The sequence below is a fragment of the Calonectris borealis genome, chromosome 3 (genome assembly GCF_964195595.1).
Source record: "Calonectris borealis chromosome 3, bCalBor7.hap1.2, whole genome shotgun sequence".
NCBI lineage: Eukaryota > Metazoa > Chordata > Aves > Procellariiformes > Procellariidae > Calonectris > Calonectris borealis.
In genome coordinates this window covers 8,208,466-8,228,972 of record NC_134314.1, presented here as the reverse complement: position 1 = coordinate 8,228,972, position 20,507 = coordinate 8,208,466, and the positions used below count along the sequence as shown (strand labels likewise).

The window sequence follows — 20,507 nt, the reverse complement described above, 5'->3', positions numbered from 1 at the left end:
CTTCTTATCTAAAGGATTCACTGTTTTTTCCAACTCCTATCCCAATATGCAACAGAAACAAAATTAGGAGCATAGCACAAGAGGGAGGTGAAAGCGTTGCGAGCGCTTATTTTTAGCTTAACCAGGTGCTCGTGACTCTTTTGATGTTACCATTGGAAATACAAATAAGCAAAGAAAAATCAATGTACAGAAAGTGTCATTAAAATGAAGATTCCTCAAAATACCGAGCAAAAATACCACATCAGTCTATCTGAAATTAACACTTTGAACAACGGGGATCACAAGGTCTTGGCAATTCCACAAAGCGCGTCACAAAACCATTCTTCAAAGTAATTGCCGTGTTTACTTACAGCACAACCGAGACCATCACAATAAAGACTTACCACAGACAAAATTAGTTTGAAACTCAGTTCTCCTGTGCAATCACCATCGAAACATGCTACAGTTCTCACAAATATTGTGGTTGTCTCCCAAAGCTACCACCAGTCATAAAACTGGCCACTCAGCATCACTGCTCAGAAAAATTACACTGCCTGGTTTACAAACAACAAAGTTTTGGGCACATCAAACTGTGACGAAGGGAAGAATACTCCTTTTCTTGGAAGGACAAAGTTCAGGAAGAGTCGAACAGAAACATCTGCCATGCAAGACATGGCATCTAAACTTATCCGGCTTAGCTCAACATTTTTTTGCACTAACATGCCTTCAATCCCAGGGCTCAGAAACGTCTTGCCCATAAGCCAGATCCAACCAAAGAGGACAATTAATTTTGCACAGAGACATCGCTGCTGTTCCTCCTTCCTCACAGCCCCAGTCCTTACTGATGGCAAGGCATATACGAATCACAAAACCAAACTGCAGGCATCTTTTCTTCGCAGACACCTCTCTGACGACAGGATGGGGCAAGAGGCACGCATCTCCTTGATGGAGCAGGGGTGAACCTTTGGCACTCCAGAGATTCTGAGCTGGCACCAAACAGCAGTGAACTACAATATTTTTTAAAATCAGTTTAGCATCAGAAATCAAAATACAGCTGCCACTACACACTCTCATGACAGGCTTTGCTGCAGCCAATGAATAGTACATTACTACTTTTCTGACTTAGCTTAAGTTTCCTGGAAATTTTCATGAGACAAGTAATTTTTTCCCAACTGTAGATGGTATAAAGTTGGAGGAAAAAAAAAAATACAATCTCTCTGACAAGAAGATACCTCATGAAATCATTATTCTTCAAAGAAGTTACTTGGCAATCTCACAACTTCATACGTGAAGCAAGACCCACTTAGATGAAGCTAACGCTATATTTGACTACACTGCATTTTTAGGAATCAAAACTGAAGAAATGCTGAACTTGGAGATTTTCCCCACAAAGATTATCCCTAGAATAGAGTAACTATTGCCTTCACTTGCTTTTTCTGTTTATGAAAAACCACATTTTTATATTAGTAACACTTTTGGAAGACAGATGTCAAACTATGTTTCTTTTCTAGAGAAGGCTGGTACTTTCAGAGAAGACTGCGGATAAGTGTCAGGACTGCCAAGTGTTCTCGAGATCCAACATGGGAAATCTGGACTCAGGGTCCAGAAGTGTCTCAGATGATTCCTTATACCAGATCAGAAAGCTGGGGAGAAACCAAGAGAGAAAGCTCCTTTACTTGCCCACTCCACAGCTCTACAACACGTTCAGGAGTTCAAAGTCATGTGTGGATTCTACCCACGTAGAAAGTCCATATAGAACAACAAAGACCCACACAACCAACCTGGTGCCACGCATCATTAATTTAACGTACCTCAAGACTTCTCTAAAGATGACAACATACATACCGACCTCGCCTTCATGTAACAGGTATTAATATGTAAATCAATGTGGTAGCACTCTCAATTTTTTAGTGTTGGAAACAAGCGGCTACGCTGGGGATTAAATGACACTTTCTGTTCCTTGAAGCTAATTTTAAATAAAAGACATCTTTCTACAAGAGAGCATGAGGGTCTGTTTATGGCAGGATCACAGCACTTGGTAGGACAGCTCCAGAAACGCCTTTACAACACTGCATCAGACAGATAATCTTCGGAAGAAAATAACGGACTTGCTTTGGTGGGCTGCCAACATCAGAAACAAACACTGTTCTTTCCTTAAAACGGTAAACTGCAATTGAAAAAGAAGGGAGAAAAGAAAGCGCAATCCTAGGAAAAAAAGTAAATAGACTCGAAAATGCTCTGTAAGACCTCTGCCACTGGTTGGTACTGCCTGTAGGCAAAAGGTAGTTGTACCGAGCGCGGTACTGTTAGCGAAAAGGACACAGGCAACTTTTCACTTGTGGAAAATCCTAAGACATTTCTAACATTCTCCAAAGAACTGTGTTTGTTTTTCACTGATGGGCGTTGCTTGTTTTTCTCTAATAAAAACTATGCTCCTACGACCTACAAAGTTAATTAACTCCACAGAGATAATAAACCTAAATTGAAAGAGCATTCCTTGTACACATAAGTCACGAGGATGAGTGATTATACCACCACCTTTTTAACCATCAAAAAAACTAGCATTAAGGTTCATAATGACCCTAAATAAATATTTATCCCCATGTTTAAAGACGGGGAAATTTCAACACAGACATGCAGCAGCATGCCTCAAGCTGCACAACAAGGGGTTTTCCATAATGCAACCAGCAATCGCATTATCGTCTCCCATTAGGAGCCTCGAGAGAGTTGTTTGGTGTAAGACATTTTGGGATAAATCTAATAATTCCAGTTTTCTTCTGTCTGTGTTTGTAGATAAGTTTACCACTGAATTATTTATTACAGATCGGATTTAATGCTCCCAACTGAGATGTTGAATCACGCTTCTAATTTTTCCTCAGTGGCGAGTAAACACTCCAGGAATCTGAAAATACACAGAACATTCTACCATTAGTCTGAATTTCCAGATTCCTTATCAGTGTTATTGCTATTTTCAATATTTGCTTCCCTCCTTTGTTGTTGATTCTTTATATCAAACGTAGGAGAAAACGCTGACCGATAATAAGCATTTATTCTTATTTAGGTGTGCAACGTGTTACGAACTACCGTTGCTGTGGCTTTGGGTCCATCCCAAAGTACCACCGGCTCTTCCTTGAGGAACGCACCTCCTATTCCCAGTTCCCATGTTCTCGGGCCACGGCAGGAGCCACATGCAACCTCCTTTCACAATGCACACATTAACCCCGCTACTACTTGTCCTACCAGAAATGCTTCACAGAGGCTCTCAACATATTAAGCAACACCGTGGCAAGTGCCAGAGGAAAAAAGGTATGTCTGTGCTTAACAACAGCTTCAGCAGCTTCTTTAATGTATACACAGTTAAAAGGAAACACCTGTAGCTAAAGCACGTTAAACAGAGGGAAACATGTTTCTCCTTCAATTTTGGTTTTTTTTTCACTAAAATGACAAGAATTGTGTCCGTTGAAGCTAAGAGAATTTTTAAAGATTTTCAAGTGTCTCTGATGTGCTATCCAAAAATAACCGTTACCTGCAGACAGGCTGTTAAATAGCGTCAAGCAAGTGCAGAGCCATACAGATTTGACCAAGAAATACTTGCTTAATTCAAAAGCTCACAGAAATGTGAACAAAGCAGCAGCAGACACATTGTATTTTAGGGTACAATTCATATTCCCTCCATTATGTACAGGATTTCTAGATATTTAAGTGTACTGGGAATCCTTAGGTTCAGCAACCTAAAATCAAACATTGGGCTTGTTTAAACTAACCATCTGCTCCTACGAAAACAGGAGCAGAACTCCATATGATGCAGTTATTTTGTCTGATCATAAGGTCATTGGCATCCCCCCACTTCCATACACAAAATCTATCTGTAAAGGAAGAACATTAACATTTCTGTGCCATGCAATGATCTCAATGTAGAAACATAATCCCTGCTTTTAGAATGAGTATAATCCCTAAAACAATGTAGAGATACGTAATAGTCTAGTTCATGCTAACAGTAAAGATCCACTTGTTTTCTGAATTTTATAGCGCAACTTGATGATTCCAAAGCACTTAAACTATCAGTTTTTAATAACAGAACAGTATTTCTATACTTTATAAAAATCACAGAATCATTTAGCTTATTATGGCTATCCATTTTCAAAACCTCTTTTTTAATTAAATTATTGCCAAGCTCCACTGAAACATAAGCAACGCACCAAGCAAGCAAAATATTAAAAAAAAAAAAGCAAAACGCAGCCATTACAGCACAGCAACACAGCAAATTACAGCAATTTTACTTGGAAATGTGTAAACAACAAAAAAAAAAATCTTCTTTTAAAGTTTTGTTAGAGCTTCACTAATGTAAAAAACACATTAGGAAATGTGTATAAATATGACTACTCTCAACTGCACATTACCATACTACCTTTTACACTAGTTTTCTGTAGAATTTGTGACTACTCATTCAACGGTATTTTCTGAAGTTTTAATGAAACAAGAGTTCTATTTCCCATCAGAAAGTGCAATTACTGTAACCTACAATGTTGGTAAACCCATACTTTATTCTTGAAAGCTAATTTAACTTTTCCTTTTCTCACAGGAAAAAGTTGGCACACAGACTTGGCTTAACCTAAGCCTTCCCCATACCTAGATTCAATACTAGCAATAAATATAAAAGTATTTTCTGCCTAATTCTGGAAAAACAATGCCATTGAAAATTGCTGAGTTACTAACAGCACATGCAACAAGCCCATTCTTCTATCCAATGATATAGCCATGTCTTTGCCCAGAATTAACAATTTTGGATGGATTTTAGAGATGGAAAAGAGAGAGAAGAAAAAAGCCACGCCAACAAGAATCCTTCCAATGGAAGGTATGAAAAGTTCAAAGTAAGCAATATTATCAAGGCATAAAATAGGCATACTTTGCCAAATTCTCCCCTACCAGGTGCAAAACCTGCCTCCATTTGTTGTCAAGGTCAGCGTACGGGCCCCACAGCCTTCCTTCCCAGCATGACACAGAAGATGGAAGATATGCTTACCCTTCAGTTTAGGACAAGTCAGAAGCTTTTTTGAGTAAACTCCTGTCAACCTGTATAGCATCAAAGTCTTCAACGAGGAAAATGAAAGTGTTTAATCACCATGGTTGAGGAAAAAGCCCACCAGAGCTCAGGCTAAACTTTTCGAATTCTGAAAATGGATTTTTTACGCTGCTGCTGCTCACCAGCATTCACAAAATCCCTACAACTTAATTAAAAATTTACAAAAGGATAATTTGTTTAATTATTGTCTAGCAAATCTCTGTGGAATGCAGCAAAACTAGTAAGATTCAGGTGAGTTTCCATCTGTGGCAGCTAGTAAATCGTTCTGCACCCAGAGAAATGCAGGTAGTAAAAATACCAGGCAAGAGGATGCAAAATGAACCTTGAAATTAGGTGGAGTAAAGGAAATGATTCTCCTACAAAAACATAAGCTGACATGAAATCAGAGCAGAACTCTGTTCAAGGGATATTAGATCCTTTATAGTAGTTTTTGTAGTTTCTGTCATTATCTGGCCGTTAGAGTAAAAACGACATTTCCAGGTTCGCAGACGTGAGGAGGAAGTCTGGGACCAGGAGGAAGGCTGATGGGATATATTTACAACAGAGAAAATCAGGATACAGACAGACTTGAAAGGAGAAAGGAAAAGAGAAGAACCATCAAATTAAAAAAAAAAAAAATATACACAGGAAGGGTGGGAGAGAAGGAAAATGAAGAGGCATTTCCTGAATGATCTGGGGAATAAAATTAAATCAAGAGATAATTTAGGAAACAAAACACAATAACGACCCTGCCAGTTCAGCTCCCGGCACAGAGTGACAGGCTGAGCCAAGCACATGGTGGTACTTCCCAAGGATGTCTTCTCAGCCCCCAGAGTAGCTCCTGAACCAGAGGAGGTACCTCATTAATGGAAGGAAAATCCACCTATCTCTAATTGCTTAAGGAATCCAAGTAACCTTTTGGCACCCACAGCCTCCTACAGCTTTCACTGTTTATTTGACACTGTGCAAAGTGCTCTGTTTGTTTGATATCTGCCAATGATACTTTCATTTGATACTGGTTAATTCTTGTGTTATCAGAGATCAATTACCATTCCCTTGCCTACAAAATGACAAATGACCTTGAGAAGGTGACATCTATTCTATCCACCATCCCCACCGTTTCTTTTCCAAGCTGAAAGATCCAAGTCAATGTAATTACTCCTCATATGGAAGCTGCTCTGCATCTTTGATCATTCTTGTTACCCTCCTCTTTGTAATTTCTGGTCCTAACTGAAAGAAAACACGTAGGGAAAACTGGAAGAAAACACAAAGGTAACAAAAGCAAGAATAAGAGAGTTTGCTTAAACAGTACTCCTTATAATGTTAAATTATTAATTAGCAGCACCTGCCAACTATATCCAGTACATATACAATACTATTTTCCCAGCACACTAGGGAGTTTTAAGTGGCTCATAGGGCCACTTATGGAATAGAATTAGGAATGGAGTTCTTCCCTAGGTATTACACTCTCTTAGCTGTCAGAAATCAGTGATTTGGGAGACTTCTGGAACCAAAAAGGCACCAAAAAACCCTACACTTAATAGCTCTTTCCTCCCCAAGTTTTGGTTCTGTGTACTTGGAACTTTTTGTTCCAAAGCACCTTGAGACAATGAGTCCCAAAATTGAGTTGTTCATTATGTGAAAAAAACAAACAAGCCAAACAACCAACCTACCAACCTATTTTCTTCTGCCTGCTTTAAGCTCAGTAATTTCACTGGGTATTGTTTTCCTTTTCAGCTCTGAAAAACTGAATATTCTTTCCCTGTTGTCCTTTTCTATGCTATGATGGCTTTACAGATTTTTATCACATCCTCAACTCAAGTGTCTCTTCTCTAAACTAAATTAAACAGCTCTACTCCATTTAGTCTCCCTTAGCACAGGAGCCACGTTCTCTCTTTGGCCACCTCGTTCACAGGTATCCTACTCTGTGCCCAATTCTAGGTTTTTCCAGAGCCTCGAGCATATCAGATCCTGGCAATCTTAATTTCCAGAAAGGTGACCCTTGTGGATGCTGAGTTATCTTTTTCAGGTTAGGTTAAAAAGTACCGTCCATGCATTTCTTAATCCAGTCTGAAGTCCACTGAGAAATAAGAAGAATAATTCTGCTGGCCTTCCAACCCACATCATCTATATCAGAAGCAGTTTATACGTTAACTTGCACCTGTATTTTTTTTCCCTACAAGCTCGAAGATTTCCTGTGAAATATAGTGTTATGAAAGCACTATCATTTGCTGCACAGCAAATTTTACCTGTAGCTCTTAAAAAACCACAAGCATACTCTTTTCCACACTGTTATACATGTATCCACACACACTGTAACAAGTGCCGAGTTCGTCAGTAATAGTGAAACCATGACTCTGAGGCAGAAAGTTTCCTAGAGAAACAAAAACTGTACTGCAGAGATCACAGTTAAAGACAAAATTATGGTTATGAGAAGAAACGCAGGGGAAAATGTTGGTACATGCTTTAAAATATACCAAGTATTATTAAAAAAGAAAAACGACAAAACTTTTAAACAAATTACTTCAATAAACAGCACGGACACTGCTTGATATTCAGTTAACCTTACCTGTTCTTGACACTCGCACACAGAGAACTTCACTCCCAACTAAACCACAAATGTTTTAAAGTTATTAAAATATCTTCTCTGAAGGTACCTGATAAGAGTGCTAGTCCTATGAACGTTGATATTCCTTCCGGGGTTTCATCCCTTCTAGCTATCTCAATTATGATTTAAGGTTACTGTTCCATTGTAAGAAAAACAACAGATACCCTACAGAACTGATGCAGTATATTGAAAAACCTGAATATACAAGACTCCTAATTAAAGTAACACAGCATTATATAAATAGATTTGACAGACCACGATGTCTAAAAATGTGTTTATTCTTGTCACTATAATTAGTGGGCTAAACCTGAACTCATTCTGCCAATACTAATTAATATAATCTATGGCCAGTTCAAAGTGGCCGCAGTGATCGCAGATGACATGGAATTTAGTAGATGTTAAGATGGTACCACTTCACACAGTGCTCATCAACCCTAAACTGCAACAACCACATAAAGTGGTTTATCGGAGTAGTACATTTCCCAAACTTTTGGAGCTACCCCTTCAATGAAATGAAAATTTTAACAGTCAAAGCCCTTTGAAGTTTGGCCACGTGACAGATTCATGTTTCTGCATCCCTTCATAAACCTTCGGGCCCTGGCTCCATTTTGGGGAAGTATTTGCAGATCTTCTTTTGGGTTTTTTTATTTGTTTTTTACATGCTTTGAAGAAAAACCATCAGGAAATCTCACTGACATCCAAAACGAATGAAGCAGCTTGCATTATAGTATTATTATTCCAGATAAAAACCATCCTGGGTTCCCCACTCAGTGTAATCTTACCTTATAAAAGCTAACACATGATACTAATAAAATAAAATCTTAGCAAGACAAAGCAGCTATAGGCTTAAAGCAAGCTAATGGATGAAGATCTAACACTAATCTTCACTAGGTTATTATCTAGTTGTTTTCTTTTTTTTTTTTTTTTTTTTTTTTTTTTTTTACATTTTAGGAGCATAGGATTGGAAGGGACTACCAAGGTCACCATGTCCAGACTGCTGCTACTCCAAGAAACTCTAATACATTAATTCCTTCCTAAAATGCAAGCTCTGCTTTGAGGCAATCAGACTTTTTCCTTGACCATGGTCCAGAACGTCACTGCTAACAGAACCGTTCCCACTTCCAGACCAACTGCACCAACAGCTGATTCATCTCTATTTAACCTTGTGCTAACATTCTACTTAAAGTTATTTTCCCTCCTTAATGTTTATCTTCCTAATAAGAAAAAACATAGAGCAAATGTATTTACTGTAAAGTAAATACAATGAAATAAAAAAGAAAAACAGTAAGCTTTTATTTTGGTAGGTTAACAATCTCTTTAGTCTTTCTCAAAACTTAATTCATTTCCCCTGGATAACACTGAAGCCTAACTCTGCATCCATTACAGTTTTTGGGTTTTTTCCCCTCCTAAGCAGATAACCCAAATTCTACCCTATATCCCACAACATGTCTCACCAGTGCCTTATGCAATAGCACACCATACTCCTTATTTCACCCATCATATTTTAGGATGCATTTCCTTTCCCTCAAATCACGTAATTATTACCTGATCACCTAATACATCCGGTTGTCTTCCTCCTTAGTCACAGCCAACTGCTGAGTTCCTAGCATACAGCAAAAATTCTTCTAGCCCATAATGGTATGACTAAAAAGGTATTTGAAGACAGCACAACAGAAATGTTATGAAATTTAACCAATGATATGCCGTTCGTACTGTATAATTCTGGCTGGAAAATGACTCCCAAGTTTGTGTCATCAACCAATTTAACCAGCATACATTTGCTTTTTACTGATGATGTTGCCATAAATAATAACAAGTAAGACTGGTCTCAAGATAAAAATCCATGAAGAATATCACTATTACAACATCCTAGACTAAAATTTGCATTTTCTCTCCCTTTTAGTCAGTTATTTCTCTAATGAAGTCCAAACATGGGATCTGTTACACTTTGCCTACAAAATTCAGTTACTAAAGAAGGCATAAGGTGCAACCTTCCTTTGTTAAAACCTAGTTCTATTTATTCCATTTAACATTTACCTCCATGTCTAATTATTTCTTCCTTCCAAGATTTCCTCTTACATCTTCAGTGTGAATCATAGTATCCTCATAATTAAATGTGAATAAGACACTTTGTATTCCGCAATCCTATAGCGCTATTCCTAACTTGTTAGGAATAAAGAAAACATATAATACAGCACACACAACTGGAAACCTAATTTTTTGCTGGGTGTGATAATGGAAGATACACGCCCCTCTGACTTGAGCATATGAATTTTGCTCCATATCAACTGACACCACTGTCCTCACTGAAAAGCGAGAGGAAGGATTAATTTGTAAGAAAGGACACAGAAAATATTTGTCCTTGCTTAGAATTTCTTTCCTTTTCCTTCTTTTAGATGGGGGAACAAGTTCTGACATTTTCTTTGCAACATCTAATTCAGCTTAGTATCTTTATCTACACTTGTTGACACCCAAGTCTACAGTTTCCGTATCTACAGTGCACACAAGGTTAAGAGTCAGGTTGCATTCAAGTAGTTTTTAATTGAACTGTGATGACTGGGATTCCTCTTAATGCAAAAAAATTCAGACCGCAGATCTTGAGACAGACTTTTTTTAATACAGAAGATGCAGCAGAACTTAGCATCAGTGAGTGTTTTACCCTTGACATCATTGGAACCAGGACCTCACTCAACCCATTCATGTCTGCCCTAGTCTCCCACACACCTAAGTGCGGGGACACAAAACTCAATTCTATTCACAGCAGCATAAAATCCAGTTTGACTTATGAAGGTTAAGAAGCATGTGAAATGAGTTGCGAGTATTACTTTTTGCACCTCAGTTTAATCAGAGGTATTTTCCTGCTGGACCACAAAAAATTATATCAAAAGGAAACAGGTGGTACGAGGGAAAAGGAAGGACAAATAAAAACATTAACAAAAAAAGCACAGCCCAAAAATTCCAATAGTACGTAAGGAAACAATGTGAAAGATACTGATCGGCAAATACTGCTTTCCTTGTTCCGGTTGGACTGTCAAGATTAAATCTCCCCAAACCAAGATCCAGCATCCGCATGGATATTAACCCTGAAAAAATCTAACCTACAGAAGAAAGGGAGTTAGGAGAACAGCAACATCTTGCAGCTGCTCTCCAGCTGTAAAGAAGGCATCCCGTGGCAGTGAAGGCTACTTCTTCCTGCTCTGTGATAAAGACAGCAATCACAGAGACAAATTAAGTGGAAGTGCATTTTAACCTATTAAAGCCTTTACCCTTTTAACTGTTGTTTGTGGCTAGTATGTTAACTCCTTCTTTAGAAATACAATTGTTGACGGTATTTGTTATTTAGTGTAATTAAATGCCATTTCCAAAAGTTTTTGCAAGACTTGGGATGAATTCCTAAGAAAGCTTTGTCCAGATGGAGAACTGTATATAAGGAGAATGAACTACCAGAAACTGGGTTTGTTTTACCATTTTCACAGAGAAAACGATCAATATTCAGACAGTTACAAGACAAAACTAAATCCTCAGTAGGGAAACCTTGATCTCGTTTGCAGACTGGGGAGATGGATGTGCCTGGAGTGGCTCTTTGATAGAGCCAGACTCCACAGAGATGTCTGTCTGTTACCCATCTGGTGCTGTATGTATATTTTGTAATTGGCAGCCTTTCTATGTAAGAAGAAACATGCTATTCAGCCTTACCTGTTCATATGAAATGTCATCACAACCTTTACATTTTACACAGGAGATAAATTTGTAAAAACTGGCAGGTCTCCCCTGAGTTCCAGAAAAATCAACATGCACTCTTTAAGTCCTGCCTTTCCTCTTTGAATTTCAGGCCTGTTAGTAAGACATCCACAAAGGTCACCTTGGACAGAAATGGAGAGTCAGAGGGAGTTTTCTGTTCACGGCGTCCTTTCATGACTTTAGAGAAGAAAGGTAAGCGGTCTAGCAAGAGCATGTGCCCCTAGAGCACACAAGGCTTCAACAAGCTGAAGTTTACATGTAGCCACATAATTAAAACAGAATATACCGGTTCTCAGTATAACACGCAGTTTGGCCACCAGTCACATGCTGAGGCTGGACGGTCTTGAGAGCCTGCTCTGGTGGAGATAAGTTCTGAGTAACAGCTCAAGGTGCCCTCAGCGAAGCTGAGTCTTTCAACTGGACCTCAAGCACACAACTCAGTCACCTCTCCTTCCTGAGGTCCTGCGTAGACTTCCCTTTCTCTGCTTAGGTTGCTAAATAAAGTGCTGTAGCATCTTCTCATCGTATTTGTTTGAGACTGTCTGAGTATCGTGCTTTGCCATTTGAACCCTGCAGTTCTCAAACTCACTGTCACCCTGTGTCACAGAATCACGCACTTGAACACACATGCGCTCCATGCTGTCCACTCACTTTTCCGTAACACTGAATGCCAAAAATAATCCTGAAACAGAAACTACTTCATGCCTTAGACTAGTAATGAACTAAAAGCTAAGTATATTGTACCTTGATATGAATAAGTTTTTCCCCCTAGAAGAAAACCACCATTTTCCCCTAGTAGGATACAAAAGGAAAGGTTCAACTCTCTGCTAATACGAAGGTGGGGCAGACAGCCAGTGCTTTCAGGCAGCAGCAATGCCTAATGGTTTAGTTGCCTCACGCATAACCTCATTCTTCATCTCATGCTTGAAGTCACTACCAAGGCCTAACAACATAATTAGAGGTTTCCACTGAGCAATGAGTGGTAAATGCAGGTGATCTACTTCGAATGCAAACAACAGTGGTAGTAAGTAGCAGGGAAGAGGACCACAAATTAGAGAACAACAATTTCAACAGCAAAGGTTGCTCAGTATTTATCCAGAAATCACATTAAAACTATTCTTTTTTCCCTACCTGACTTGTTTGAAATTTAATCAATTCTGATAAGAACTATGACTGCGAAACTAAACACAGTCATTCAAATATTCTATGAAGAGCAAAAGTTTAACTATCGCCTGGTACCTCTCTTACATGCTTTCTCTTACTATGTTTTTCAACACAGTAAAATTCTGCGAGGGGAAAGGCTGCATCTTGTGGCACTGTTCCTTTTGAGAGTGGCAGACAGTACTGCCCAAGGGATTTCAGAACAAGGAAAGGATCGCTTTCCCGAACTAAGACTTCTGAGATCAAGTCATGTACGTGCTCGGTTCTGTTAATACACTTGCAATCCTCCAACAGAACCAAGGAGTAAAAAGCCAAACCAAAAAGACACCAAATAATTTATGCATAAATCAACCACGGAGACAGCCAAGAACATAAATCTGTATCCTCCCTGAAAGGAGCTTCTGTTTGTTTCTTTTAAATTGAGGAGCAAAAAGCACTTGGCAATTAAAAAAAATGCTTTTTCATTATATCCAAGAAAGTGGAAAAAAAAAATCTGGTATTTAGATTTTTCCCTATTATATACAATATGTTGATTCCTTTTACTTCTCTTTTATTGTTAAGTCTGTGAAACAAAGTCTGGAACAAACTACAGCTGACTGTATAAAAAAAAAAGGTGTTGATCACACCGATTATTTTTTCACAAAATGTTTTATGCACACGTGAAACAGATGTGTAAAACAGAGGTTTAATTTGAAATCTGAACGTTGTTCTTCCACAAAAAAACTTACTCACCTTACACCCCTTACTCACCCAATTTATCTCAGCAGTGACGATTTTCTAAATTAGTTAAATAAAGACCTCCCAGTCCTTCAGTAACCTTCACAGACAAATGAAATAAGAAATACTTTTTCTTATATCTATTTCCCTATTTTTATCGGGAGAAATACTCCCTATCTGGAATATCTGAAGTGCAAACCATTGTTCCTATATTTGTCTTTTCATTTTGGCCAGCTCTGTAAACAACAATATGTAAACATCAAATTTCTCAGCAGATATTTGCAAACTGTGTCTTCACAAACAAGCTTGCTCAAGAAATAAGGAGCTCCAAAACATACATACACACACAAACAATTTTAAGGTTTCAACCCTCATATGTCTTTAAAAGGAAATAACCAAGAAACAAATCCAAAAGTTTCTATAGTAGATGGAGCACAGAATCAAGAGGAAAACTCTTAACATATTTTTGAGAACGACCGATTATTTTCATCAATGTAACAAACTGCTTAACACATTCAAATATTTTGGTTTAAAGTAAATAGCATAATATATTATAATGAAACACATTTTGTGCTGAATTACGTAACAGAAAAAGTATGCAAGTTTAATCAACTATTACTTAGCATATTCCCCACTTGAAGTCAATACAAGTCACACATTCCTCAATCCTTTAAATGATTTGAGATTACTAGATGCTTTTAAATGATCTGAGATTACTAGATGCTCCAGGCGTATCTGTACTCCAAATTACACTGCAGTAACGCTTCTACTGAATTTCTCTCAGTCTTACAGTACAAGTTAGGCTACAGGAAGCAATCTGCAGCAAACTGACCACAATGGTGCTGCAGGTACTAAAATCAGCATTTTTTTTTTTTTAAAAAAAAAAAAAAGGCAAATAATCCCACCCCTACCTAAACAAACCGACTCGAGCTACTCACCATTCATGGCTGTGGGAAACTGAGCCATCATGGTCTTGAATACGCCTTGCTAGCTCTTAGCCATCTGCAACATAAAAACATCGTGCCATTAATAATGCAACAAGGGCAAAACGTAGCTCTGCGCTCCCGCTGAGCAGGGGGAATGTCTGTCCCTTTAGCTCACACTTCTGATAGCAAACAATGCCGGGCTTCGGGCTGCTGCTGAACAAGCTGAATTTACATTTGGGAGGGGGTGGGGGAATTTTTTTTTTCTATTTTTTAATAGGGTATGCAGTGCAGTCCTGAACCTAGTGGCACATTCTTAAAGGAAAACAGTACCAACTGTTTAGCAACTGCTGCATAATGTACATAAACAGCTGACAACATGTCAGAACATATGGCATGGAGAACAGCCCTCTCCTGGCAGGAGGACAGATTCGGGGTCCTAACAGATATTTTCCAGCTCTCCTTGGTAAATATTTGTGCATATCATAACAAAAGTTCAGTGCACAGCTCCGTAACTGAATGCTTCTGCTGAGAAAAGTGGAAGAACAATTATTATTCAAATTCATCCATTCCACTACTCCACACTATTTACAAAGAAAACGCTCTTACATGATGTATTCCGAAAGAATGACTTGTCCTAATAAAAATTTGTAGTCAGCCAGTTTTCCATAACCAACCCAATGAAGTTATTCCTTCTCTTGAGCTATTGCATAAAGACTCAAAAGCAGCATTTAAATGGGTCTCAATATAATTTACTTCCCTAATAAATATCAGAGTACTAAGACTTACTTTGTTTTTCTAGTATGTATCCTTTCAAGAGTACCTATATTAATGTTGTTAATTCTTCAGAATTGCAAAATATTCACTAATACTTATCTGAGGGATAAGCATAAGCACCGCTTTACAAACTAAGACAATGCAGCGAGTTTTTGCTTTGGATGAGATAATTTTAGTTAAATATTGAAATTTATATATCATTATCCTGCGCTCTACATGGAGAAACTATTGTTCAGAATGAAGTTTCAGAAATGAAATTTTTATTTTTAATAAAAATAAAAAAAAAAAATCACATCTCAGATCCCTCTGTCACTCCCTCTTTCAGATACCAAACCTTCTGCCGCCACCAAAAAACCCCTCCACCTCTCAATACAATCACAGGTTTTAATATAAAGTACAGAAATATCACATCCCCCACACTCCCTCCCCCTGCAAGGAAACTCCTGCACATGTCAGCACAAAACCCACACAACTGGAAAGCACTCTGGTTTCACATGTGGACAGGAAAGCATTTTTTGTATCTATTGCACATTTCTGCAATAAAAATGTCTGGGATCAGTTGTTAACAATCCTCTCTCTACATATTTTACATCATTATTATTGTTAGATTTGTTTATTTATATGTTTATATATTATTTGTATTATTATTTATATAGCCTATAAATAACATCTAAAGTCATGCTATTAAAACAGGCCACAAATCATTCATTCTCATTGGGTCACTCGTAAACCTCAAAGCCGCACGCACACCTGGTCTCCCCCAAATGAATGAAGAACAGTATTTTTATATACATTATACACACATACATTTGTGTATACACACACAGAGATACATATATATATATATAAAAAGTAAGTGGAATGATTGGTGAGTCCAAATCATCTCTCAGGGTGACATCAGGCATCAGCTGCAGAAAGATGAAGAAAGGAAGCATGGATCTATTCCAAGACACAAATTCTAAACCAAATTGGAGTATTTTTAGGTTCCTTCCAGCATCCCTTCCTAGGCCTTACCAGCAACGTACCAAGAGACACTTGAAACCTATATATAGCCTTCACGAAAAATTCTTCCAATGTTGTTAAACACTTCTACAACAGGTTTCTCTGCAAAAGCTGTTCTGTCAAGGAGGGCTAAAAGAGAACCTGAAACCATGACACAGAAGCTGGCTGCTGGAAAACATCCCCGGATTCAAAGAGCAAAGCTCAGTAGAGCTCTGCATTGACAGAGATTTCCACCTGCATGTGACTTGTTCTAGATTTACAGTCTTGTTGGATAAAGGCTACGCATTTGATCTTTCCTCCAACGTATTTTATTCTCTTATTTTCAGATTGCTTTTAGGGTTTTTTAAATGAGTAATTACAATAGAATCACAGACCCACAGAATATCCCAAGTTGGAAGGGACCCATGAGGATCATCCGACTCCAACTTCAGCCTCCACACAGGACAACTTAGAAATTAAACCATAGATCTACGAGCATTGTCCAAACACTTCATGAACACCAACTGCCCTGGGGCCATGAAGAGGCTTCCCTGGGGAGCTTGTTCCAGTGCACGACCACCCTCTCAGTGGAGAACTTTTTCCTAATATCCAATCTTATCTTCCCCTGACACAGCTTTAAGCCATTCCCTCACGTCCTACCACCAGAGAGAAGAGACCAGCACCTCCCCCACCGCTCCTCCTCATCAGGAAGCTGTAGACAGCAATGAGGTGACCCCTCGGTCTCTTCTTCTCTAAGCTGAACAAACCTAGTATCCTCAGCTGCTCCTCGTAAGTCTTGCCCTCTAGTCCTTTCACCATCTTTGTTGCCCTTCTTTGGACACATTCTGACATTTTTATATCCTTACATCGTAAACTGCACACAGTACTCGAGGGGAGGCCTCACAATACAAGTCAGATAATTATCAGACAATACAAGTCTGATAATAAACTGATAAACTCTTAAAGCCCAAAATCTTAAGATATATTTTTAAAATACTTTATACAACTCACAGCTATAGAAAAAGTCAGACTTTACCTTCTTTGGTTTTGCTGAAATGGCTCATGCAGATTGAGCTTTCTAAACTCCCAACCACTAACCACGGGAGTGTGAGAAGTATCCACGCTTCACGCACACAAAGTGTGTAAACTCCCTCTCCCTCGTTTTGATGTCCCTAGAGTCTCAACTATACCATATTTTAAAATCAATTTCAACTGAAAAATTTTGAGGTCAAAGACCCTCACGTGAGGGTCTTTCCTAATTATGAAAGCTCTGCATCTACCGAGCACACGTGTTCCTGGTTCATCTTCATCAGCCAGGGTAACTCGAGGGAGGTGATTCGGCCCCTCTGCTCTGCTCTGGTGAGACCCCACCTGCAGTGCTGCGTCCAGCTCTGGGGTCCTCAGCACAAGACAGATATGGACCTGTTGGAGCGGGACTAGAGGAGGGCCATGAAAATGGTCAGAGGGCTGGAGCACCTCTGCAATGAAGAAAGGCTGGGAGAGTTGGGGTTGTTCAGCCCAGAGAAGAGAAGGCTCCGGGGAGACATTATTGCAATACTTGAAGAGGGCTTATAAGAAAGACGGAGAGAGACTTTTTCCCAGGGCCTGTAGTGAACAAGAGGCAACAGTTTTAAACTAAAAGAGGGTAGATTTAGATTGGACACAAGGAGAAAATTCTTTATGAATAGGGTGGCAAGACACTGGAATAGGTTGCCCAGAGAAGCTGTGGATGCCCCATCACTGGAAGTGTTCAAGGTCAGGTTGGATGGGGCTTTGAGCAACCTGATCTAGTGGAAGATGTCCCTGTCCATGGCAGGAGGGTTGGACTAGATGATCTTTAAAGGTCCCTTCCAAACCAAACCATTCTCTGATTCCGTGATAACAGAAGTTTCATAGCTCACGTCAAGCAGAGTTAGAAACCTTAGTCAGACACCAAATACAGCACAGCCAAGTTATCATCCATACCACTAACGGTCCTCTCAAAAGAAAGAATCCAAGATCAGATGTTTCTCATACGACACTGTCCGATACTCTGCTCCAGTGCAGCACTCCCAAAAATAATGACCAGCCCAGTTTTTTCAGCATACCTGAAAATTCCCCAAGTTTCCCAAGCCTGGGCTGATCCAGCCTGATAAATCTGCACCAGGCATTGCCATGTAGCTGCACCAACCTTAGGTCCAAAATCAAGAGGGAACTGCCCAACAGATCTGTGCTAAGAGTACATTACACCAATGTGATGCGATTAAATCATAATTTAGCTCTGTCGTCTCACTATTATGTCTATAGGCAGATCTTGTCATATTTTAAAATACTAGACCTGAAGAGCACCAAAAACCTCCTACGTTAAATCCCATAAATAATACTGAAAACTACGACCTTACAGAAGCAACCAGGAATCATAAACAGGATTTTTACAGTATTTCAGATCGCACCAGCACTGAGACCCCATTCCATCCCTTTGCACAGATTCGTCTCATTTGGACACCAGGGTCACACCGAGCACACATGCTTCTTTGGTGACAGATTCCGAAGTTGTACCAAGAGGTAAAAAAAGAAAAGATAGAAGTATTGCTGCAACATAATTTCCCCTCATTCAATTTTTTAGGGAAACAGCCCAGGAAACTCAAAGCCTACACACATTTTTCAAGGGTCTGTGGAAACAATCCTTCCCAAAGAATGGAGCTTGCCCTCAATAAGTATTCTGTCTTCTACGTTTCCACAGCACGCCCCAAACGCTTGGATATCATGCATATATCAAAGTTAAAAGCAGCTTATTTTCACAAATTTCAAATAAAGTTGCTCTAGTTGCCATCTGTAAAAGCACCCTGCACCTTTAGGACACAGGCGTGCACCATTTATTTACCAAGGGAAATCCCAGCAAAATATTCTCACTTTAGGCCAAACTTACTTTCTTTAGAACAACTCTAATAACTTTTAATCATTAATCGAGGTGAAAGCTGTAAATTTCCAAAGAACCTTATTACATAATACTACAGAGAAACCCAATGCCATACAAAAACATTTACTGGGGGGGGGGAGGGAAAAAAAAAAATCAAGAAAAGACTATAACCAGTATCCCAAACAGATGCTATAGATGAAAAAATGGCCATCACAACCAGAATATCTCACAGAAGATGCTTTGTTTCTGCAAAATGTTCTAGGAGAGGCGCTTGGTGAACTCAGTTATCAGTCATAAGAAACTGTGGCAGCCACAGCACAAAATCCATGTTGTAACAGAACAGGATCAAATATCCCCGTAAACACTGTAGACAACATTAAGCCCTGCTGCCATTTAGGGTGAAAACAGGAAAACTTGGATGTTACGTTTAAATAGCAGAACGGCAAGTTCTTGTAAACAAGCCCAATGTTTAAAGCACTAATTGTTTTCACAAACTGACCTGCCAAACTGCAGCTTCTGCTCCCTCTCTCCGTGTTCATTATAGTTGATACAAGTTGAGAAAAGAAATTAGGAGATTGCAAGAAGCAGGGGGGCCTTAGGACCATGCTGAAAGCATTAGAAAACATTAGAGCTGGGCAGACTGCAGGAGGAAGGGAAAAGAAAAAGCTTCTTTTCCATCACAGGTGTATGAAGAACAGTCTTACCACAATCTTTGTTAATATTTATACTTGAATCAGTTTTTTTCAAAATATTTCTCAGAAAAACCACAGCCACATAGTTTTAGTAGGAATGAAGGTCTGGTGCATTAGGCTCTGTCCCACCAGTTTTAACTGGAAGAAAGCAAGTACCATAGAAGCAGCATGTGTGGACACACTACTACTCTTTTGCTTTTCTCAAGGACAGTAAGAAGATATATTGCACATTTTTGCTGTAAGAACCAATTAGCAAGGACAGAGATTGCAGTGCTAGTTGACCGACTTACTCTTTGCAATACCTGTAGATCTGGACAACACAAAGACTACTCCTTAGGATTTGCAAAGCAAACAGTGACAGTATAATAGCCCATGTAGTTGTTCTGCGCTTTTTTTGGATTACCCTCTTGAAAACCAGAGAATAATAAGCATTGGTGAGGCATTATAAACAGCACAGTCTAGAATTTCTCTTTGTTCAAGACATATCGGTAGAAAAGTTGACCGATTAAAAAAAAAAAAAAAAAATAAAAACAACACAACATCTTGGCAGGCCAAGAATTTATCTCCTTTATACAGTGGAGTTATACACAGTGACATGGCCTTTTCAAAATGCACTGTGGCCAGCTTCACAAAGTCCACCCACTCTGATAACAAATGAATGACATCAGTAACAAAACGAAGAAGCCGAAGCCGGGTAGCTAGCAGATCGCTAGCTCTTCCTCCTCCCCTCTGTTACTGTGGATAAGAGTACTGCAAGCCTTAGTTAATATTTTGACATTTCAAGAAAAGGAAAAAAAAAAAAAAGTGTTAAACATTTTACTTCTTAACCCCATGGTCCGAAGTCCCTTCCTTGCTCACTGTTATAGAGCAACTTCGTTCCAAACAGGGATTAAAACAGAAGGCAGAAAATGTTTTTTTCTGACAAATATCCTTCCGCCCACCTTGCCCGACTAACAGGCTTTCTGAA

At 39.0% G+C, this 20,507-nt stretch overlaps 1 protein-coding gene across 7 annotated transcripts in view; it reads right to left on the bottom strand.

Moving 5' to 3' along the window:
• The window catches only part of ITSN2 (intersectin 2), a 100,142-nt gene that overhangs the window by 61,347 nt on the left and 18,288 nt on the right, over nucleotides 1-20,507 (bottom strand). For all 7 annotated transcript variants that reach the window (XM_075144937.1, XM_075144940.1, XM_075144945.1 and 4 more), the window contains one exon: nucleotides 14,207-14,270. In XM_075144937.1, coding sequence (XP_075001038.1) covers nucleotides 14,207-14,237 — 31 coding nt within the window. In that variant the 5' untranslated portion in view covers nucleotides 14,238-14,270. The remainder of the gene's footprint in view (nucleotides 1-14,206; nucleotides 14,271-20,507) is intronic.